General features: G+C 48.3%; 1 protein-coding gene across 1 annotated transcript in view; it reads left to right on the top strand.

The window, feature by feature from the left end:
- Positions 1 to 20,828, top strand: part of LOC108666466 (collagen alpha-2(IV) chain) — a gene marked incomplete in the record, with an annotated part of 24,766 nt that extends 3,938 nt beyond the window's left edge. The window contains 24 exon segments of the mRNA XM_047881202.1: positions 2,837 to 4,316; positions 6,511 to 6,645; positions 7,263 to 7,370; positions 7,619 to 7,846; positions 8,018 to 8,191; positions 8,917 to 8,979; positions 9,409 to 9,573; positions 9,819 to 10,011; positions 10,180 to 10,274; positions 10,611 to 10,797; positions 11,119 to 11,312; positions 11,492 to 11,705; positions 12,666 to 12,901; positions 13,532 to 13,694; positions 14,789 to 14,911; positions 15,108 to 15,260; positions 16,105 to 16,230; positions 16,543 to 16,766; positions 16,854 to 16,944; positions 17,146 to 17,321; positions 17,755 to 17,896; positions 18,474 to 19,444; positions 20,258 to 20,435; positions 20,662 to 20,828. Of these exon segments, the coding sequence (XP_047737158.1) occupies positions 2,837 to 4,316; positions 6,511 to 6,645; positions 7,263 to 7,370; positions 7,619 to 7,846; positions 8,018 to 8,191; positions 8,917 to 8,979; positions 9,409 to 9,573; positions 9,819 to 10,011; positions 10,180 to 10,274; positions 10,611 to 10,797; positions 11,119 to 11,312; positions 11,492 to 11,705; positions 12,666 to 12,901; positions 13,532 to 13,694; positions 14,789 to 14,911; positions 15,108 to 15,260; positions 16,105 to 16,230; positions 16,543 to 16,766; positions 16,854 to 16,944; positions 17,146 to 17,321; positions 17,755 to 17,896; positions 18,474 to 19,444; positions 20,258 to 20,435; positions 20,662 to 20,828 (5,986 nt within the window).
- Between the last annotated feature and the right edge of the window lie 95 nt (positions 20,829 to 20,923).

The following is a 20,923-nucleotide window of genomic DNA, read 5'->3' as shown; positions in this document are numbered from 1 at the left end:
CATGAGGGGTGATGGGGCATGAGGGGTGATGGGGCATGAGGGGTGATGGGGCATGAGGGGTGATGGGGCATGAGGGGTGATGGGGCATGAGGGGTGATGGGTCATGTGGGGTGATGGGTCATGTGGGGTGATGGGGCATGAAGGGATGATGGAGCATGAGGGGTGATGCAGGAGTGATGGGTCATGCTGGTGTGATGAGATGGACATTGAGTCTGGACCAGAAGACATGGATGGACATTGAGTCTGGACCAAAGACATGGATGGACATTGTGTCTGGACCAGAAGACATGGATGGACATTGTGTCTGGACCAGAAGACGTGGATAAAATCATCAAAGTACTGGCGAAGTTTCCTGCAGCAGGACCAGATGGAGTCCCGGCAGTATTGCTAAAGGAGTGCGTCGGAGCGTTGACAGAGCCGCTTACAATCCTCTGAAAAACCACGTTGACGAAGGGAATCATACCCGAGGGCCTCAAAGTGGGACTGATAACGCCAATCCACAAAGGAGGTCCGAGGGACAGACCCCAAAATTACAGACCTGTGACCTTGACCTCACATGTGATAAAGGTTTTTGAGAAGGTAGTGGTCAGGAGGCTTGTCAAGTACATGGAAGAAGCTGAGGTAGGAGGAAGCCTGTTGAAGTGGATCCACAACTTCCTTACAGATAGAGTACAAACTGTTGCAAAAGAAAACTCGAAATCGAGAAAAGCGAGGATGAAAAGAACTTACCCACGCATCTGGATGACTAGAAGAGAACTTGCACACGCGAGGATGATTCGGAACTTACCCACGCATCTACATCGTCGTTGCGGAAGATACAAGAGTGCTGATGAAGATCACAGATGACCAAGACTGCGAGAGGTTACAGGATGACTTGTCGAAAATCTACTATTGTGTCCAAGTGAATGCGCTAGGTTCAGTGGTACCAAGTTCAGTGAATGAACTGCATTCAATGGAATGCAACTCAATGACACCAAGCTCGAAATAATTAGATGTAGAGTTGGCACAGAGGCTGGAATGCTGCATCGCTACTTGGCATCGGACGGCGTAGACATTAAGGAGAAGCAACTTGTCCGAGATCTCGGAGTGTTGATGAGTACCGAAGCAGCGTATGATGTTCACATCGAGGAAATAGTTGCGCGATGGAGACAACCGCTAGGATGGATTTGGCGGGCATTTCTAGCGAGAGAATCAGCGCCAATTATTATACTCCTCAGAGCCCTCGTGCTCCCCAATCTTGAGTACTGCTGCCAGCTTTGGGCGCCACACTCGGCAATTGGAGGCAGTCCAACATCTTCGCGTCCAGGATCAGTAGATGAGGGACCCGGACTACTGGGACAGGTTGGGGCATCTAGAACTGTACTCACTGGAGAGGAAAAAGAAAGATGTATAACATACTATGTATCAGGAAGATAATAATCAGACTGGCTTCCAACGAAAGAAGGGGGAAACTCAGCGGGATATCTCCATCTAACAACCGCGCTACGGCCAGAGTGAAGACTCTTCTGGAAGGATCTCTTTCCGCAGAGGATCCGAGGCTGTTCAACGACTTGCCGAAGGATTTGAAAGGGATATTTATTCACCAGTTCACAATTGCGACATTCAAGAGATGACTGGACGCGTTTTGAGCATGATCCCGGATTGTCCAGTTATATCCCTCTACCCTCAGCAAGGAACAAGCAGCAGCATCTTGCATCAGCTGACCCAAAAGAGGGTAGATAGACGGAACACGTCCAACATTACATCCGAGATCCGAGAGATAAGGAACCTGCTCATCGACGGCTTGGTGACGGAGGACGACGAAGGTGGCGCATCAGTGGGCTTTATACCAGGAAGTCCTAAACTTGACATTAGGACTTGGGAATAAGGAGCTGGTGTGTGGTATACTTATGGAAGCGTTTACCCTCTCGTATTGACCTCACGTCTTACCCTCACTTACATCCAGGTCTTAGAAGCATTTACACCCCAGGTCTTTCCCTCACTTACCTTCATGTCTTACCCTCACTTACACCCAGGTCTTACAAGCATTTACACCCTAGGTCTTATCCTTACTTACCTTCATGTCTTACCCTCACTTACCTCATGTCTTACACTTACTTATACTCAGGTCTTACACTTCCTTACTCTGATGTCTTACCCTCATGTCTTACCCTCTTTATGGTCTCTCAAGAGACACCCAGAGAAGGTCTCGCTCATCTCAGAGGCGCCGACCCTCACAAGGAGCCCTTTGTGAGGTGCCCTTTGTGAGTGCAGTCTGTCTGGGTCCAAGTATGCGCTCATTATGCATACTTGTTGTGAGGGCCAAAGTCCTCGGCGGGACTAATGGGCCCATGACACATTATTTGGGCCCATGACACATTATTTGGGCCCATGGCATATTATTTGGGCCCATGACGCATTATTTGGGCCCATGGCATATTATTTGGGCCCATGGCACATTATTGGGGCCATGCCATATTATTTGGGACCATTATTTGGGCCCCATGACACTTTATTGGGGCCCATGACACATTATTTGGGCCCACGTACCTTCCAATAACGTACCTTCTCTTAACTTCCCTTGACGTACCTTCCCTTAACGTACCTTCCCTTAACGTACCTTCCCTTAACGTACCTTCCCTTAACGTACCTTCCCTTAACGTACCTTCCTTGGAGTGAAGTGTGTCACAAGTGTGTCATGGAGTGAAGTGTGCCACAAGTGTGTCATGGAGTGAAGTGTGCCACGAGTGTGTCATGGAGTGAAGCGTGCCACAAGTGTGTCATGGAGTGAAGTACGTCATGGAGTGAAGTGTGCCACAAGTGTGCCACAAATAACCCTCCTCCCCCCTCTCCCCCAGCAATTCTTCGGGAGTTTCTTCGGGGGCGGCGCCTCCGATGACCCCCCGGGGGACACGACCCCCTCCACCCCCCTCCAGTACGAGGACCCCGACAACGACTACTACGAGTCCCCCACGGGGGGGAAGGACACCCCCAACGGGGGGGCGGACCCCCCCGCGTACCGTGACGATCTGGGGGCCAGCAGCTACCTGGACCTGACCCCCACGGGGGGACCGGGGGCCCACGGGGGGCTCACGGGAGGTGTGTTTAGTAGTGGGGGATTCGGGGGGCAGTTTGGGGGTTATGATCCCCGGGACTCTGGGACAGAGGGACGATACGATAACGGCTCCAGAGGGAGAGATCCTCCATATGGATACGACCAATCCTATCACTACTCCTATGGAGGTAATGGGTCAAACTATGATCCATATGGAGGGTCTAGGGGTTCTTATGACCCCTATGGAGAATCCGACCCCGAAGATCCATATGATGATTCCGATCCCGACGATCCAAATGGCAGATCCTCTTATGGAACAGGCACGGACCCTAATGATCCATATGGCAGAACGGACTCCAATGATCCATACGGCAGATCCTCTTATGGAACAGGCACGGACCCCAACGATCCATATGGCAGAACGGACCCCGACGATCCATATGGTAGAACAGACCCCAACGATCCATACGGCAGATCCTCTTATGGAACAGGCACGGACCCTAATGATCCATATGGCAGAACGGACCCCAATGATCCATATGGCAGATCCGACCCCGATGATCAATATGGCAGAACCGACCCCAATGACCCATATGGCAGATCGGACCCCAATGATCCATACGGCAGATCCTCTTATGGAACAGGTACTGACCCCAACGATCCATATGGAAGCCGGCCGGCGTCGGGGTATGACCCCTATGGGGGATACGGGGGCTCTCAGTCCCCCACCAGGGATGGGGGTTCGTCGGACCCCGCGGCGGGGGGTGGATTAACCCGTGAGGAATACGAGCGACTTCATGGATCTGGTGGACAATATGGCGGATATGGCGGGTCTGGTGGATACCCCGGCACTTCTGGCGGCCAAGACGGCGGGTATGGCGGGGCTGGTGGATACCCTGACAGTTCTGGTGGCCAGGGCGGCGGATATGGCGGGGCTGGTGGATACCCCGGCACTTCTGGCGGACAAGGCGGCGGGTATGGCGGGGCTGGTGGATACCCCGGCACTTCTGGCGGCCAAGACGGCGGGTATGGCGGGGCTGGTGGATACCCCGGCACTTCTGGCGGCCAAGACGGCGGATATGGCGGGGCTGGTGGATACCCCGGCACTTCTGGCGGCCAAGACGGCGGGTATGGCGGTGCTGGTGGATACCCCGGCACTTCTGGAGGTCAAGGCGGCGGGTATGGCGGTGGCGGAGGTGGGGGTGGAAGTGCACCCTGCAGTGGAAGAGACTGTTCAACCAGCGGAGGCAAATGCCAGTGCGTGGGGGAGAAGGGGTCGCGGGTGAGTAACCCTAGTCTTAATTATAGCATAACTAGTCCTACCCTATCAAAATTTTTAGTTGGTGGCGAGCCAGAATTAGGAACCGCCCAGGACTCGGACCGAACGTAAATCAGCTTCTCTAATGTCCGCTTTTTGGTCTACATTCCGGCCCCCGAATCAGACAGCTACCAGAGCCTGGTGAGGGGACTGAGGGGATTCTGCCAACTCTTGCCCTACTCTCAGGAGACTATAAAGTCGGCCAGGAGGTTCTGACTAGTCGCTGATTGCGATCAGTTGGCCAACTGACCCAGAATAACTTTGCGCCGAGTTTAGTGACTATTCGGCCGAAGCCTAGGCTGTCCCCGAATTTTGTTAGGGTAGTTGATCCGAACCAAATTTAGATGCTGGTCCGACTCTGCATCAGGCGCCGCCCAGGACTCGGGCAGCGCGCAAATCAGCCGCTAATTTCAGCTACGGCCGGGCTGACTGTGCAGCCTCTGAACAGCTTGCAAGCTCGACCTCAGGATTCACTTTTGTTCGGTGTTAATCTGGCGTCTTATAATATTCATTATGATTATACAATAAGATATGATCATCTGTAACTGAAACGTAATATTTACATCACGTGATAGAGATTGATGGAAAAGTACTAGACCTGAGTCAGCGTCTAGAGAACCTAACGTGATAGTCGTGATTCTATATAAGAGACTAGTTAGTAAGACACTTTCATGCGCCACCTGAGGATCGGGATACGTGACTAAGTTCGTGAGGGATAAGTAAGACACCATCTGTCTAGACAACTTATCTTGATAAGGGGTTGTTATACGTGTGAGATTTTTTATTAGTAAAAGACCAAGACCGTTAGGACTGTTACTGGAGGGGGGCCTTACTAAGGTTCCAAGCCCTTATATAGAATCACGGCTTTCGCCCTTTTATAGAATCACGGCTTCCGCCCTTTTATAGAATCACGGCTTCCACCCTTTTATAGAATCACGGCTTCCGCCCTTTTATAGAATCACGGCTTCCGCCCTTTTATAGAATCATGACTATAGCATCAAAGCTAACATCACTTCACGTGATGTTCTCCAACGTTGACTCATGTCTAGTACTTTTCCATCAATCTCTATCACGTCAAGTGAATATTATGTCGAAATTACAGATGATCACATCTTATTATTTAATTATTATGAGTATTATGAGACGCCAGATTGACACCGCACACTTGTCAAGCTTTCAGGATACACTTGGCATGTTCTGTGGACACTTTAAAGTCAGAGATGAGAATATGACCTGACGCAGAGTCCGATCGGGTGGCCAAACAGAACCTGAATCGCAATCAGCGACTAGTCACCCTAACAAAATTCGGGGTATGCTTCAGCCTCTGCCCCAGAGTTGCTATGTTCGCGTTAGAGTTATTCTGGGTCAGTTGGCCAACTGATCGCAATCAGCGACTAGTCAGAACCTCCTTGCCGACTTTATGGTCTCCTGAGAGTAGGGCAAGAGTTGGCAGAATAAGGACCAGGCTCTGGTAGCTGTCTGATTAGGGGACCGGAATGTAGACCAAAAAGCGGACATAGAGAAGCTGATTTACGTTCGGTCCGAGTCCTAGGCGGTGCCTAATTCAGGGTCGCCACCTACTCAAAATTTTGATAGGGTAGCGACTCTTGGGCAGAAGCCTGGGCGGTACCTAAATTATGTTAGGGTTGTGGCCTAGTTGAACATGAACTAGTGGCCCTAGTTGTAAATAAATAGGAATAATATGCGTTTAAAAACTATGTACTTTTTAAAGACAACACTTCTGAAGAATCCAGTGTATCCGATGTTACACATGTACAATGAATTCCCAATCTTATTAGCGAACATTACAAAAATTAAATTTTAAATTACATTTTTAGAAATAAAGAAATTAAAATTTTCAAAATTGTTTATTCTGTCAATTGATTCATGCATTGCCTCCGACTTTACGCAAGTGTGAAAAATTTCAAATCGATTGGACAAGTGAAGTTGTGTTAAATATTGATTTTAAGATTTATAACAGACAAACAAACATACAAACAAGAATTGAAGTTAAAGAGAAGTGTTGTAATAATAAACGTTATTTATTAAACTACTGAATAAAACTCATTTTAAATTGGCGCTAAAAATGCCTGAAAATTTTTTCAGAAAAAAAAACTCATTTTAAATTGGTGCTAAAAATGTATGGAAATTTTTGCAGGGTAGCCCTGGGCCTCCCGGGCCCCAGGGGGAGAAGGGGGGTCAAGGCTTCCCGGGGCCCGAGGGTCTCGAAGGGGCCAAGGGCTTCAAAGGATCGCCTGGACAGCAGGGCCCCACTGGGCCCAAAGGAAACAGAGTAAGTCTGATTTTTTAAGGTTATTTAAATTTTTTCACATATCCTTTTTTGACGAAAAAAAAACATTTAAATATTTTTTGGTAGTAAATTTCTTCGTACGGAAAGGCTTCAAAAAGTTCGTGGAAAATGTACATTACTGAAAACTATAAGAAAATAATATGATGTCAATGCACCAGAACGATCCTATTCCGATATACTTTAGATGGTGATACGGTTTTAAATAGTTACAGTACAGTATGACAGTTACAGTACAGTATACAGGGTTGTAATATAAGAGTTACAGTACACTATGAGTTGCACTAGTTACAGTAATTACTATTTACCCTAAAACTTTTACCCTAAACCCTTCAGGGTAAAATTGGGCTCAGGGTAAAATTACCCTAAATACTGTGCTTATAAACGATCACCAATAAATTATTATTTACCCTCAAATTTCTTCCTAAACCGGTCAGGTTAAAATAAAATTTAAAATGGAATTGAGGTATGGAATAAAATGGTATGAAATAAGAATTTACCCTGAAATTGAGGCTGGGAAATTCTTACCCTAAATTCTGTTCATATGAAATGATCACCAAAAATTATTATTTACCCTAAAACTTTTACCCTAAATCCTTCAGGGTAAAATCGGGCTCAACGGTTTCCCGGGCATCAACGGCATCCCGGGCATCCCGGGCCAAGCGGGCCCACCGGGCCTCCCGGGGGTCGACGGCTGCAACGGGACCGATGTGAGTGGGGCCACTTGACGGGACCAACGGGCCTGGGCACATTTAATGACAAAATTTGAAATTTAAGAAAATTTAGATGATATTGGATGAAAAATTGCAAAATCAAAAATAATTATTTAGATGATATTGGAAAATAAATTTAAAATATAAAATAAAAGAATAATTATTTAGATGATATTAGAAATTTCAAATAAAAGAAGATTTAGATGATATTTAAAAATAAATATAAATAAAACTTTTGTCCCCAGGGTGCTCCAGGCTACCCGGGCCAGCCGGGCCCTCCGGGCCCCAGAGGGTTCAGTGGGGCCCGCGGGGACAAGGGGGTCAAGGGGGAGCCCGCTATCAGCCCCCACCCGGACCGGCAGAAAGGGGAGAAGGGGGAGCCGGGGAGGAACGGGATACAGGGCCCCGTGGGGCCCAAGGGCCCACCTGGGGACACGGGTGACAGAGGTTTCCAAGGCCCACCTGGATTACCCGTGAGTGTTGGCCCATTTTATGGATTTATTTGTATAGATATTTTTAGACCCAATGTTTTTATAGACATTCATTGGGCCCAAAACTGTTGGGCCCATAACTGTTGGGCCCCATATTGGGGCCCAACAAGGGCACCATATTGGGCCACGCTTTAAACAAATCCCTCCCCATAGGGAGCTGTGGGGCCCAGTGGCCAGAAGGGCCAGAAAGGCGAGATGGGCCTGCAGTTTGTGGCCCAAAAAGGCGAAAAAGGCGAGCCTGGGCCCAAAGGCAACCCCAACGGCGGGCCTGGACCCTCGCCCTTCGAGAAGAACTGCACCACAACCATCGTTATCAAGGGTCGGGACGTGAGTATTGCGGGCCCGGGACATGAGTATTGCGGGCCCGGGACGTGAGTGTTGCGGGCCCGGGACGTGAGTATTGCGGGCCCGGGACGTTAGTAATGTAGCGTCTGGATGCATGTTTATGCCTCCAGATTTATTATATGTCTACCTGAGGATCTGGTTTCGTTGACTAAGGTAGTGAAGGATAAGTAAGACACATCAGTCCAGATAACGTATCTTGTATACGGGGTGGTAATACAGAGTTGTGATACAGAGGTATACGGGGTGGTAATACAGAGTTGCGATACAGTATACGGGGTGGTATTTACAGAGTTGCGATACAGTATACGGGGTGGTAATACAGAGTTGCGTTATAAGCTTCGCTTCCGCCCACAACTAAGGTCTTAAGGGCCATACTGAAGGTTGCTAGCCCTTATATAGCCTTCGCTTCCGCCCATTACTGAGGTCTCGATCACGTGATGTTGTACAGACGCTGACTTAAATCTAGTACTTTGCAATCAATTTCTATAACGTGTAATGAATATTATTATTATTATTACGAGTTATCTCTCCCATTTTACCCTCATTAACCCCCCATTACACCCACTAAACCCCATTCCCATCCTTATCCCCCCCCCTTCATTGTCCCTCTTTGCTCCCATTTCTCCCCTCCCTTTACCCCTTAACCTCCATTACCCCTTACCTCCCCTTACCCCCCTTAACCCCCCCTTAACTCCCTCCCCCCGCAGGGTCGGGACGGCGTAGACGGCGAGTGTGGGGAGAAGGGCCTCCCTGGGGCCCCCGGGGAGAGGGTGAGTCGTGGGGCCCTTAAATAATATTTGTAATATTATTCAATATTATTAATATTAACATTATCTTTAATATTATTCTTTTTTAAATATTATTAAATAATATGTTTAATATTACTAAATATAATTAAAACATAAAATAAATAGAAATTTAGTATATAGTGTAAAAATTATAAAATTACGTATAAAATCGTAGGTTCGGTATAAATAATATATACGTATACATATAATAATTATTATAAATAGTATAAATTAGGTATAAAAATTTAATATTACGTTATTAAATAATAATATAAACTAAATAATTAGTTGAAATTATTTTATATATATATTAATTGAAATTAATAACTGAAAATTAATATTTACCAAAAAAAAATAGAAGAAATTTTTGAAATTAAAAAATTTAATAATTTTTAATTTTTTTGGACCCAGGGTCGAGATGGCCCACCGGGCCCAGCAGGCCCCATGGGCTTCAAGGGTGACATGGGGCCCCCGGGTCTTGATGGCCTCAGGGGCCTCAAGGGCATGAAGGGCGAGGCAGGATACAGCGGCGTCGACGGGCCCAAGGGCGAACGGGGCCCGCCTGGGCCCAGCAAGGTGACATACGTGGCCCTTATTATAAGCGGGCCACATTTTGACTATAATTATTCTAATCGAATTAATTATTAATTAATGTTTAAAGAAAATAACATTCACCATTAAAACAAAATTTCAATTTTTATTAGTAAAATTTTTTATTTAAATTAAAATTTTAATTCTAATATTTTTTTATTATATTTTTTATATAAATTTTTAGCCTTCATAAAAAATCAATTAATAACGAAATTTTTTAATTACTGCAGGGTGGCCCAATGGGCCCACCAGGGCCTCCCGGGACACGCGGACCGATTGGGCCCAAGGGCGTTGACGGTCTTGACGGAAGGCCCGGGCCTCCAGGTCCTCAGGGTCCACCAGGAGGGCCCGGTCTGCCTGGGTCTCCGGGACGAGAGGGTCTACCGGGCCAGAAAGGAGCGGCGGGCACCACGGGTCTAGCTGGTGAGTGGGCCCAGGCCCAATGGAATAATCATTGCACCTAGTGATAGATTTAGTCAATCATCTGGCCCAGTAAACGGGCCCAAGGCCCAGTCAATGCAAAACAGTATTAATATATGCATTGGACCCAAATGGCCCAATAAGCGCTTAATTTTGGGCCCATTTTCGCAGGTTTGCCGGGAGTGATGGGCCAAAAGGGCGTGGCTGGGCCCAGAGGCAACCCTGGCACACCTGGGCCCAAGGGCGACAAAGGATACGGTGTCCCGGTGAGGCCTTGAAATAAAGTCTGGGCCATGTCCCTTCCTTGTTTTGCTCACCCATGTTGTGTTCTAGGTTGTCCCACTGGGTGACCATGGGGCCCAAGGTGACCGTGGGGCCCAAGGGTGACCATGGGGCCCAAGGGTGACCATGGGGCCCAAGGATGACCATGGGGCCCTAGGATGATCGTGGGGCCCAAGGGTGACCATGGGGCCCAATGGTGACTGTGGGGCCAAAGGGTGACCACGGGGCCCAATGGTGACCGAGCCAATTGGGCCATAGGGCCCAATGTTGTGCCCCAGCTTTTTCCACTGACCCATGTTGTGTCCCCATCTGTCCCACAGGGCACTCCGGGCCAGGATGGGGCCCCCGGTAGAAGCGGGACTCCAGGTATGCGCGGCCCCCCGGGTCCACCCGGGCCCCAGGGACCACCTGGGGACAGTCAGATCGGCATCCGTGGGGACATCGGCGAGATGGGCCAGAAAGGCAACCCGGGCATCCCAGGACGACCCGGACGACCCGGCCTCAACGGTGAGCGGGACAGTGGCCCGGGAATTTCTTCATCCCTTTCAATCTACAATCTTTATACTTTTACCCTTTCAATTATGATTATTTGACCCCTTCATCATTAATTCTCTCACCCTTCGCTCATTCACCCTTTAACCCTTCACTGTTCCATCCTTTCACCCTTCACTCCTTCATCCTTTCACTCCTTCATCCTTTCACTCCTTCATCCTTTCATCCCTTCACCCTTGATTTTCTCACCCCTTCACACTTTAATTTTTCTCCCTTTCACCCTTACCTCTTTCACCCTTCACCCCTTCACCCCACTCACCTCCCTCCCCCCCCCAGGTGTGGATGGGCCCAAGGGGGACCATGGGGCCCAGTGCGTGTGCGACTCCTGCGAGAAAGGGGCCAAGGGCGAACAGGGTCTAGAGGGCCCACAAGGGCCCCAGGGCCTCAGAGGCGAGCGTGGCAGCCAGGGCCCACTTGGGGACCGTGGGGAGGATGGCCTCCCGGGTGTACCTGGCAGGCCCGGAAATGAGGTGAGGCCAGGGCCAGGGCCCAGTGAACATAGATGTTAAAAAATGAAATAACAGAAAAATAATAAATAAAATAAAGTAAAACAAAAACTAATAAAAGGTTAATAAATTAAAATTAAAATTAGCAGATAAATTATTTATTTATTAGCAATATTTAACCCCCCCCCCCTCATCCCCCTCAGGGTCCAGCAGGCATCCCGGGACAGCCCGGGCCCAAGGGCGAAAAAGGAAACACGATCGTGGGGCCCCCGGGCCCATTGGGTCTGAAAGGGGAGCGCGGGTTCCCCGGAAACAAGGGCAACCCGGGCCCAGCGGGCCTGCCGGGTCTACCAGGCATCGAGGGTCTGCAGGGTCTACCGGGCCGCAAGGGCGACCAAGGCAACCCTGGCTTCCCGGGTTAGACCCTAGATATTATTAGACCCTTTCTAGTCTCCCATTGTTGGGACAATAGACCCGGGAGAACTAGGTTATAGACCTAGGTTATAGACCCAGGTTATAGTCCCAGGTTATTGACCCAGGTTATAGAACAGGGTTTTAGACCCAGGGTTATAGACCCAGGTTATAGAACAGGGTTTTAGACCCAGGGTTATAGACCCAGGTTATAGACCCAGGTTATAGACCCAGGTTATAGACCCAGGGTTATAGACCCCGGGTTATAGACCCAGATTATAGACCCAGGGTTATAGACCCAGGGTTATAGACCCAGGGTTATAGACCCAGGTTATAGACCCAGGTTAGAGACCCAGGGTTATAGACCCAGGTTAGAGACCCAGGTTATAGACCCAGGTTATATACCCTGGTTATAGACCCAGGTTATAGACCCAGGTTATAGACCCAGTTTATAGGCCCAGGTTATAGACCCAGGTTATAGACCCAGGTTATAGACCCAGGGTTATAGACCCAGGTTATAGACCCAGGTTATAGACCCAGGTTATAGACCCAGGTTATAGATCCAGGTTATAGACCCAGAATATAGACCCTGGCTATAGACCCAGGTTATAGACCCAGGTTATAGACCCGGGAGACCCAGGTTATAGACCCAGGTTATAGACTCAGGTTATAGACCCAGGCTATAGACCCAGGTTATAGACCCAGGTTATAGACCCAGGTTATAGACCTGGGTTATAGACCCAGGGTTATAGACCCAGGTTATAGACCCAGGCTTATAGACCCAGGGTTATAGACCCAGGTTATAGACCCAGGCTTATAGACCCAGGGTTATAGGTGTTCATAGGTTCAAAAAAATTTTTTTTGGTAAATAAAATATTAAAATCATTACTAAAATTTTTATTTATTTAATTGAATTAAACTAAAACTAATTTAATTTAACATATTATTGACCCGTTTGACCCGCAGGGTCCCCGGGCCGTAACGGGCTCAAGGGCCAAGACGGCCGGTCCATCGTTGGGGACAAAGGAGACCGAGGCTTCCCGGGGGAGAACGGCAGGCCCGGGCCCCAGGGGCCCCAAGGCGACCGGGGCCAAGACTGTGATGAGCGAGACGTCCCGTTGCCCCCTAAGGGACTACCCGGGCCCCAGGGCCCGCCAGGACAGCCTGGGCCCACTGGGCCCGTGGGACCACAAGGCATACCCGTGAGTACTTCTTGATTAATAAATTCTTCATTATTTAAATATTAATTATTAAAATAAATATTATTAAATTAATAATTATTAAATTATTGATTATTAAATGATTGATTAATACATTATTGACTATCAAATGATTTATTATTAAATGATTGATTCTCAAATTATTGATTATTATATTATTATTAAAAATTGATATTTGAATTGCATTGATAATTAAAAGACTATTATTATTTGATGATCAAATTACATTTGTTATTAATAAAAACATAATTGAATATGAAATTAACAAGCTTGTTCAGTTGATAGTTCGTTAACTAACTAACTGATTGATCGTTAATTAACTTAAATAATATATAATTAATTAATTAATTAATTTCAATTTCTTCACTAATCATATATTCTATCAGCCATTTAATTTGACTCATTAATTTAATTAATTTAACTCATTCATTGTTCAATAATTGAACTTATTATTTGTTCATTAATTGTTCATTAATTTAGCTCATTAATTTAATTTAACCCATTTATTTAATTAATTTAATTCAACTCATTAACTTAATTTATTTAAATCGTTAATATAATTAATTCGATTTAACTCATTAATTTAATTAATTAAACTCATTAATTGTTCAGGGCGAGAAAGGCGACACCGGTTACCCCGGAAGGCCCGGGCCCCTCGGGGAAAGGGGCCTCCCTGGGCCCCGCGGGGAGAAGGGTGACTCCGGCATCCCCGGCACCGCGGGCCTTCCCGGGACCAAGGGCGAACCTGGACCCTACGGCTTCCCGGGACTCAAGGGTAAATTCCGGGACATGGAGTAAACTGCGGGACATGGGGTAAACTGCGGGACATGGGGTAAATTCCGGGACATGGAGTAAACTGCGGGACATGGGGTAAACTGCGGGACATGGGGTAAACTGCGGGACATGGGGTAAACTGCGGGACATGGGGTAAACTGCGGGACATGTGGTAAACTGCGGGACAAAGTGTAAACTGCGGGACATAGAGGTAAACAATGGACCCAAGGGTAAACTGCGGGACTTAGGGTAAGTTCGGAGCTTTAAATAAAAATTTTTAACTCGAATGATGGACCGTTGGACTTGAAGATTTTTGTCCAGGCAACGTTGTGAGAACGTCTGCGTTTAGAGCAGTTAGGGCTCTAAAATAAGTTTTCTATAGACGATTGAACAGAAAACGGAAAAATTTTCTTCCAGGTATAGCTATTTTATTTCCAAGGATAACTCCCGTCATTTACGAAAGGGTTGATGAGTAAAACGACCAAATTGGCACTATCTTTATCTCATTGTCAATGTATGGAAAAAAATAGAAATTAAATCAATAGTTTCCATTAGATCCCTAACGTGAACGTGATATTTGACTGTGCGTACACACTGATGTACACACGCTGCTGTACGTACACGCTGCTGTGCATACGCTGCTGTACGTACACGCTGCTGTGTGTACACACTGCTGTACGTACACACTGATGTACGTACACACTGATGTACACACGCTGCTGTGCGTACACACTGCTGTACGTACACACTGCTGTACACACGTTGCTGTACGTACACACTGCTGTACGTACACACTGCTGTACGTACAGACTGCTGTACTTGTACGTACACACTGCTGTACGTACACACTGCTGTACGTACACACTGCTGTACGTACACGCTGCTGTACGTACACACTGCTGTACGTACACACTGCTGTACGTACACACTGCTGTGCGTACACACTGCTGTACGTACACACTGCTGTACGTACACACTGCTGTGCGTACACGCTGCTGTGCATTACCAGTACTCCCCCTCTCGCCCCCTCCTCTCCTCTCTCCCTCTCTTACCCCCTCATCTCCCCCTCTCACCCCCTCCCCCTTCCCCCAACAGGGTCCAAGGGAGACCGGGGCCGCGACGGGCTGGGCCTACCAGGCCGGGACGGCTTCCCCGGGGCCCAAGGCCCCAAGGGCGACACTGGACCCGCCGGCTTCGCGGGGGCCCCAGGCGATCCAGGTGAGCGACCCAAGTCCTCTTTTTGGACCCCTTTAATGGGTCCCCTTGATTTACCCTTATTTGTGGTGTCTGTGAAGGCCTTACTTCACATGAGATGGAGGCCTTGGTCCCTAAAGCACCATAACCTCACGTGTCCTTGGTCCCAAAAGCGCCATAACCTCACGTGTCCTTGGTCCCAAAATGTCCCATTTTCAAGGCTTGCCCGGGATCACTGGTGAGAAGGGCGACCCAGGGGCCCCTGGCGTCAATGGATTCGATGGACCCAAAGGCGACACGGGCCCGCCAGGCCCTCCGGGCCTCATTGGGCTCAAGGGCAACACAGGAATACCTGGCTTCGATGGCCCCAAAGGTGAGGCCAAAGTTTTCGGGCAAATTTGCTTGCCTGCTAAAGTTAAACTTAACTTAAACTTGACTAAAGGCAAAATTGCGTCAAAATCAACGTATTGTTTAAGATAATTGAATTAGTGTTATATTAAAGGTGTTAATTATTTGTCGTATGTATGAATACAATGTAATTGTTATTTGTATTTCATGCATATAAGTTTGCTCGGTTGTTGAAAGTTAGACTTAACTTGAAATTACGCCAAAATCTAAGTATTATTTAACACAATTTGAATTAATGTTGAATTAAAGGTCTGATGCATTTGTCCTATGTATGAATACAATGTAATTATTATTTGTATTTCATGTATGTAAGTTCGCTAGATTGATGAAAGTTAAACTTAAGGCAAAATTACGTCAAAATCTACGTATTATTTAACACAGTGTGTATTAATGTTGAATTCAAATTCTTATGTATATTGTATGGGTGACTTCAATGTAATTGTTATTTGTATTTCTTGTATGTAAGTTAGTGGCCGTGTGCGTTGTTCTCGCTTCTGTATATTTTATGTATTGTATAATATCTTGTGTGGAATTCCCTTACCTTAATTTTAAGGGTAATATATACCTTAATTTAAAGGTAATAAATACCTCAAGTTTAAGGGTAACATATACCTTAATTTAAAGGTAATATATACCTCAAGTTTAAGGGTAATAAATACCTTACTTTTAAGGGTAATATATACCTTAAGTTTAAGGGTAACATATACCTTAAGTTTAAGGGTAATATATGCTTAATGTTAAGGGTAATTAGGGTAAGTTTAGCTCGGCCATATTTACCCTAAAATAAACCCCCCTTTAACCCTCCCCAGGTGACCCGGGCCAGCCGGGACAGCCCGGGCCCGCAGGGTTGCCCGGGTTCCCGGGAATCAAGGGCGAGATCGGCATTCGGGGCCTCCCTGGGGCCAAGGGCAACGCCGGCACCCCGGGCCAACCCGGTGAGTCCCCAGCCCGGGCCCCGGGCTCCGGGCCCCGGGCCCCGGCCCCAACCCTGACCCACTGAATATGTGAACATAAAAATTATATTCATTTAATTTACGATAATTTAAGACAAAAAAATAATATTTTACACCAATATTTTTACTAAAAGTTTTAATATAATATTAATTAGTTAAAAATATTAGTCAATATAATAAAATATAATATTAATTAAATATTATATTTCATATATTATATTGCTTATTTTCATCACGAAGAAAATCATCTTCATGTATCATTATGAGGCCATCATTCTAAATTATTACACGCAGGCCTCAGTGGAATGCCGGGTCAAGATGGCCTCCCTGGGCCCACTGGGCCTAAAGGAAGCCCGGGCCTCGCTGGACTGCCCGGAGAAAAGGGGGCCCAAGGCTTCCCCGGGCGGGACGGGCCCAAGGGGGAGCGGGGCTTCCCTGGGGCCATGGGGACACCCGGTGTCCCGGGCACCCCCGGGTTCGAGGGGGTCAAAGGAGAGGCTGGTCCCCGTGGGGCCACGGTACGTATGGGACCGGGCCCGATAATAATAATAATAGTAATAATATTAATAATAATAACAATAATAATAATAATCTTTTATTAACAGGGCCCACAAGGCATCACGGGCCCCGCCGCCGCCAAGGGCGAGGCTGGGCCCAAGGGGGAACCGGGCCTACCTGGCATCGCGGGTCTACCAGGTAAATATTGGGGCCCTGGCCCCGGCCATCGTTATTTGTTAATCCTGAATATTTTAGTCCTGAATATTTTAATCCTGAATATTTTAGTCCTGAATATTTTAATCCTGAATATTTTAATCCTGAATATTTTAATCCTGAATATTTTAATCCTGAATATTTTAATCCTGAATATTTTAATCCTGAACATTTTTTTAACAACAGGCCTCATGGGCCCAACTGGTCTCCCGGGGCCCAAAGGCCGTGACGCCTTTGGCCCCATCGGTCCACAAGGCGACAAAGGAAACCCCGGGCCCTTCGGGCCCCCAGGCATGGATGGCTTCCCTGGGGCCAAAGGCAACTTCGGGAGCCCGGGCCTGCCGGGTCTACGGGGGGTCAAGGTAGGCAGGGTCTTGCGGGTCCGTGGTCTCATTAACTATTAATGACATTAACTAATTAACTAATTAACTAAGTCTCATTAACTATTAAAGTCTAATTAAGCAGGTAATGAGACTTAAGCTCAAATAACATGTCTAATTAAGCAGTTAAGGAGACTTAAACCGACTTAACATGTCTAATTAAGAAGTTAATGAGACTTATGGTTAATTAACATGTCTAATTAAGCATTTAATGAGACTTAAGCCTAATTAACATATTTAATTAAGCAGTAATTACCACAGTCACCTAATTAGCGGGTCCACTTAGGGTTCAACACAACTTGAGTTAAAGTTAATTAGTTTAATTATTAACCGGTCCCGCTCCCCAGTTAATTTATTTGGTTAATTAGAAGTTAATTAGTTTAATTAGTAACCTCTCCCCCTTTACACCTCCCAGGGGGAGCCAGGTTACCCCGGGCCCAAGGGGGAGGACTGTCCATCGTCAGCGGGTCCACCGGGCCCCATGGGGCTGCCCGGAGTGAAAGGCGAACCCGGCTTCTCTGGACGCGATGGGCCCAAGGGCGAACGAGGCCTCCCAGGTGGGCCAATCTTTGGGACTTGGTCCCTTAGGGCCAATCTTTGGGACTTGGTTCCTTAGGACCAATCTCTAGGACTTGGTCCCTTAGGGCCAATCTTTGGGACTTGGTCCCTTAGACCCGGGGCCCAAATTTAGGGATTAGGGAAATACATGAATAATTTAATATTGATTTAGTAATCAAATGTAATAATAAATAAATAAATTAGTAATAACTTGATTAAAGCAATGCAAATTGTAAAGAAATTTTAATATTTTTAATTATAATTGTAATAAAATTAATTATATTTTAAATAAATTATATTTATTAATTATAAAGAAATTAGAAATTAGTTATAAAGAATGAATTATAAAGAAATTAATTAGAAACAATGAACCCCGAGGTCGGTCTAAACCCTAGGGTCGGGGTTTATACTGAACCAAGATTTACCCTGACCCATGCAACCCTAGGGTTCCATCCTTGGCCGTAATCCTAGGGTTGCATCCCATGCTTGGCCGAAACCCTATCGTTGACCCCAGCCTTGGTCGTAACCCCATTTCGACCCTCAGGGTCCGCCTTAACCCCATTTCGGACCCCACAGGATTACCAGGAGCGGACGGTTACCCCGGTATCCGAGGTGAGCCCGGGCCCATCGGTTTCCCGGGCGTGTCCCAAAAAGGACAGAAAGGCGAGCCGGGCCTCGTGGGGCCACCCGCTCCCCAAGGCCGACCCGGTCTCAACGGAAGACCCGGACTCGATGGGCCCAAAGGGGACCGCGGGTTCCCGGGACAGCCTGGTCAGCCCGGCGGACTTTGCGAAAAAGGCGTTCGGGGCCCAGTGGGGCCACCGGGCCAGCCGGGTCTACCGGGTCTTTCGAGCGTCGGGGAAAAGGGTCTACCTGGGATGCCGGGTAAGCCGGGTCGCAATGGCCTCGACGGCAGTCCCGGCGAGAAGGGAAATATGGGCTTCGCGGGTCTACCGGGCCAACGGGGCCCGCCTGGCACTCCCGGACAGGCTGGGGCCAAAGGCGAAAGAGGAGATTTCGGTCTCCAAGGCCTTCCTGGGCCCATTGGAAATCCGGGCCTCAATGGAAATCCGGGCATTGACGGGGCCCCAGGAGTGGCAGGCCCGAAAGGAGATCGTGGATATCCCGGCGCTCCTGGGGCCCAAGGGCCCCAAGGTGTCTCTGGGCCTACCGGTCTGACACTGCCGGGCCAGCCTGGACAAAAAGGCGAGCCGGGCCCTCCTGGAAGACCGGGCCCAGACGGGCCAGTGGGCATCAAGGGCGACATCGGCATCGCAGGACGAGCGGGACAACCGGGCCTGCCTGGGCCAAAGGGCGATCCTGGGTTCCCTGGGCCTCCGGGTCTAGTGGGCCCACCTGGAAACCCGGGCCTCAGAGGCAACACTGGGGCCCGCGGACTGCCTGGGGTCAACGGGCCTCCTGGAAGCCCTGGCCTCCCTGGGCCTCCCGGGCCCAAGGGCGAGCGAGGACTCGATGGCCTCCAAGGCATCCAAGGGCCTCCTGGGGCCAAGGGCAGCGTGGGCCTTACCGGCATCCCTGGCAGAATTGTGAGTAGACATGATGGACATGATGGACATGATGGACATGATGGACATGATGGACATGATGGACATGATGGACATGATGGACATGATGGACATGATGGACATGATGGACATGATGGACATGATGGACATGATGGACATGATGGACATGATGGACATGATGGACATGATGGACATGATGGACATGATGGACATGATGGACATGATGGACATGATGGACATGATGGACATGATGGACATGATGGACATGATGGACATGATGGACATGATGGACATGATGGACATGATGGACATGATGGACATGATGGACATGATGGACATGATGGACATGATGGACATGATGGACATGATGGACATGATGGACATGATGGACATGATGGACATGATGGACATGATGGACATGATGGACATGATGGACATGATGGACATGATGGACATGATGGACATGATGGACATGATGGACATGATGGACATGATGGACATGATGGACATGATGGACATGATGGACATGATGGACATGATGGACATGATGGACATGATGGACATGATGGACATGATGGACATGATGGACATGATGGACATGATGGACATGATGGACATGATGGACATGATGGACATGATGGACATGATGGACATGATGGACATGATGGACATGATGGACATGATGGACATGATGGACATGATGGACATGATGGACATGATGGACATGATGGACATGATGGACATGATGGACATGATGGACATGATGGACATGATGGACATGATGGACATGATGGACATGATGGACATGATGGACATGATGGACATGANTGCTAGGTGGGTCAGGGTGCTAGGCCTGGCAGCCTGGCTGGTCCCAGTCTCTGGCTGGTCCCAGTCTCCGGCTGGTCCCAGTCTCTGGCTGGTCTCGGTCTCTGGCTGGTCCCGGTCTCTGGCTGGTCCCAGTCTCTGGCTGGTCCCGGTCTCCGGCTGGACCCGGTCTCTCCGGCTGGTCCCGGTCTCCCCCACCTCTTCATCCACTTCTCACCCCCCCCATCTCCCCCACAGGGATGGCGGGGTCCTGCATCGCCAGGTTCTCCACGATGCCCTTCTTCCCCCACTTCTCACCCCCATCTCCCCCACTCCTCACCCCCATCTCCCTCACAGGGATGGCGGGGTCCTGTATCACCACTAAACTTACTCCCCCACTCGTCCCCCACTTCTCACCCCTATCTCCCCCACAGGGATGGCGGGGTCCTGTATCACCGGACCGGCTGGTCCCGGTCTCACTAACTTACTCCCCCATCCTCCCCCACTTCTCACCCCCATCTCCCCCACAGGGATGGCGGGGTCCTGCATCGCCATTAAACTCACTCCCCCACCTCTTCCCCCACTNAGCCTATACCCATGATGCCGGTGGCCGACACCGCCATCAGGCAGTACATTTCCAGGTATGTAGGGGCCCCACTCACTGCCCACTCTATCACCCCACTCAATCATCCCACT

The sequence above is a fragment of the Hyalella azteca genome, unplaced genomic scaffold (genome assembly GCF_000764305.2).
Source record: "Hyalella azteca isolate HAZT.00-mixed unplaced genomic scaffold, Hazt_2.0.2 contig7307, whole genome shotgun sequence".
Lineage (NCBI taxonomy): Eukaryota > Metazoa > Arthropoda > Malacostraca > Amphipoda > Hyalellidae > Hyalella > Hyalella azteca.
Note: the sequence above shows the minus strand (reverse complement) of the source record. Positions and strands in the feature narration are given on the sequence as shown.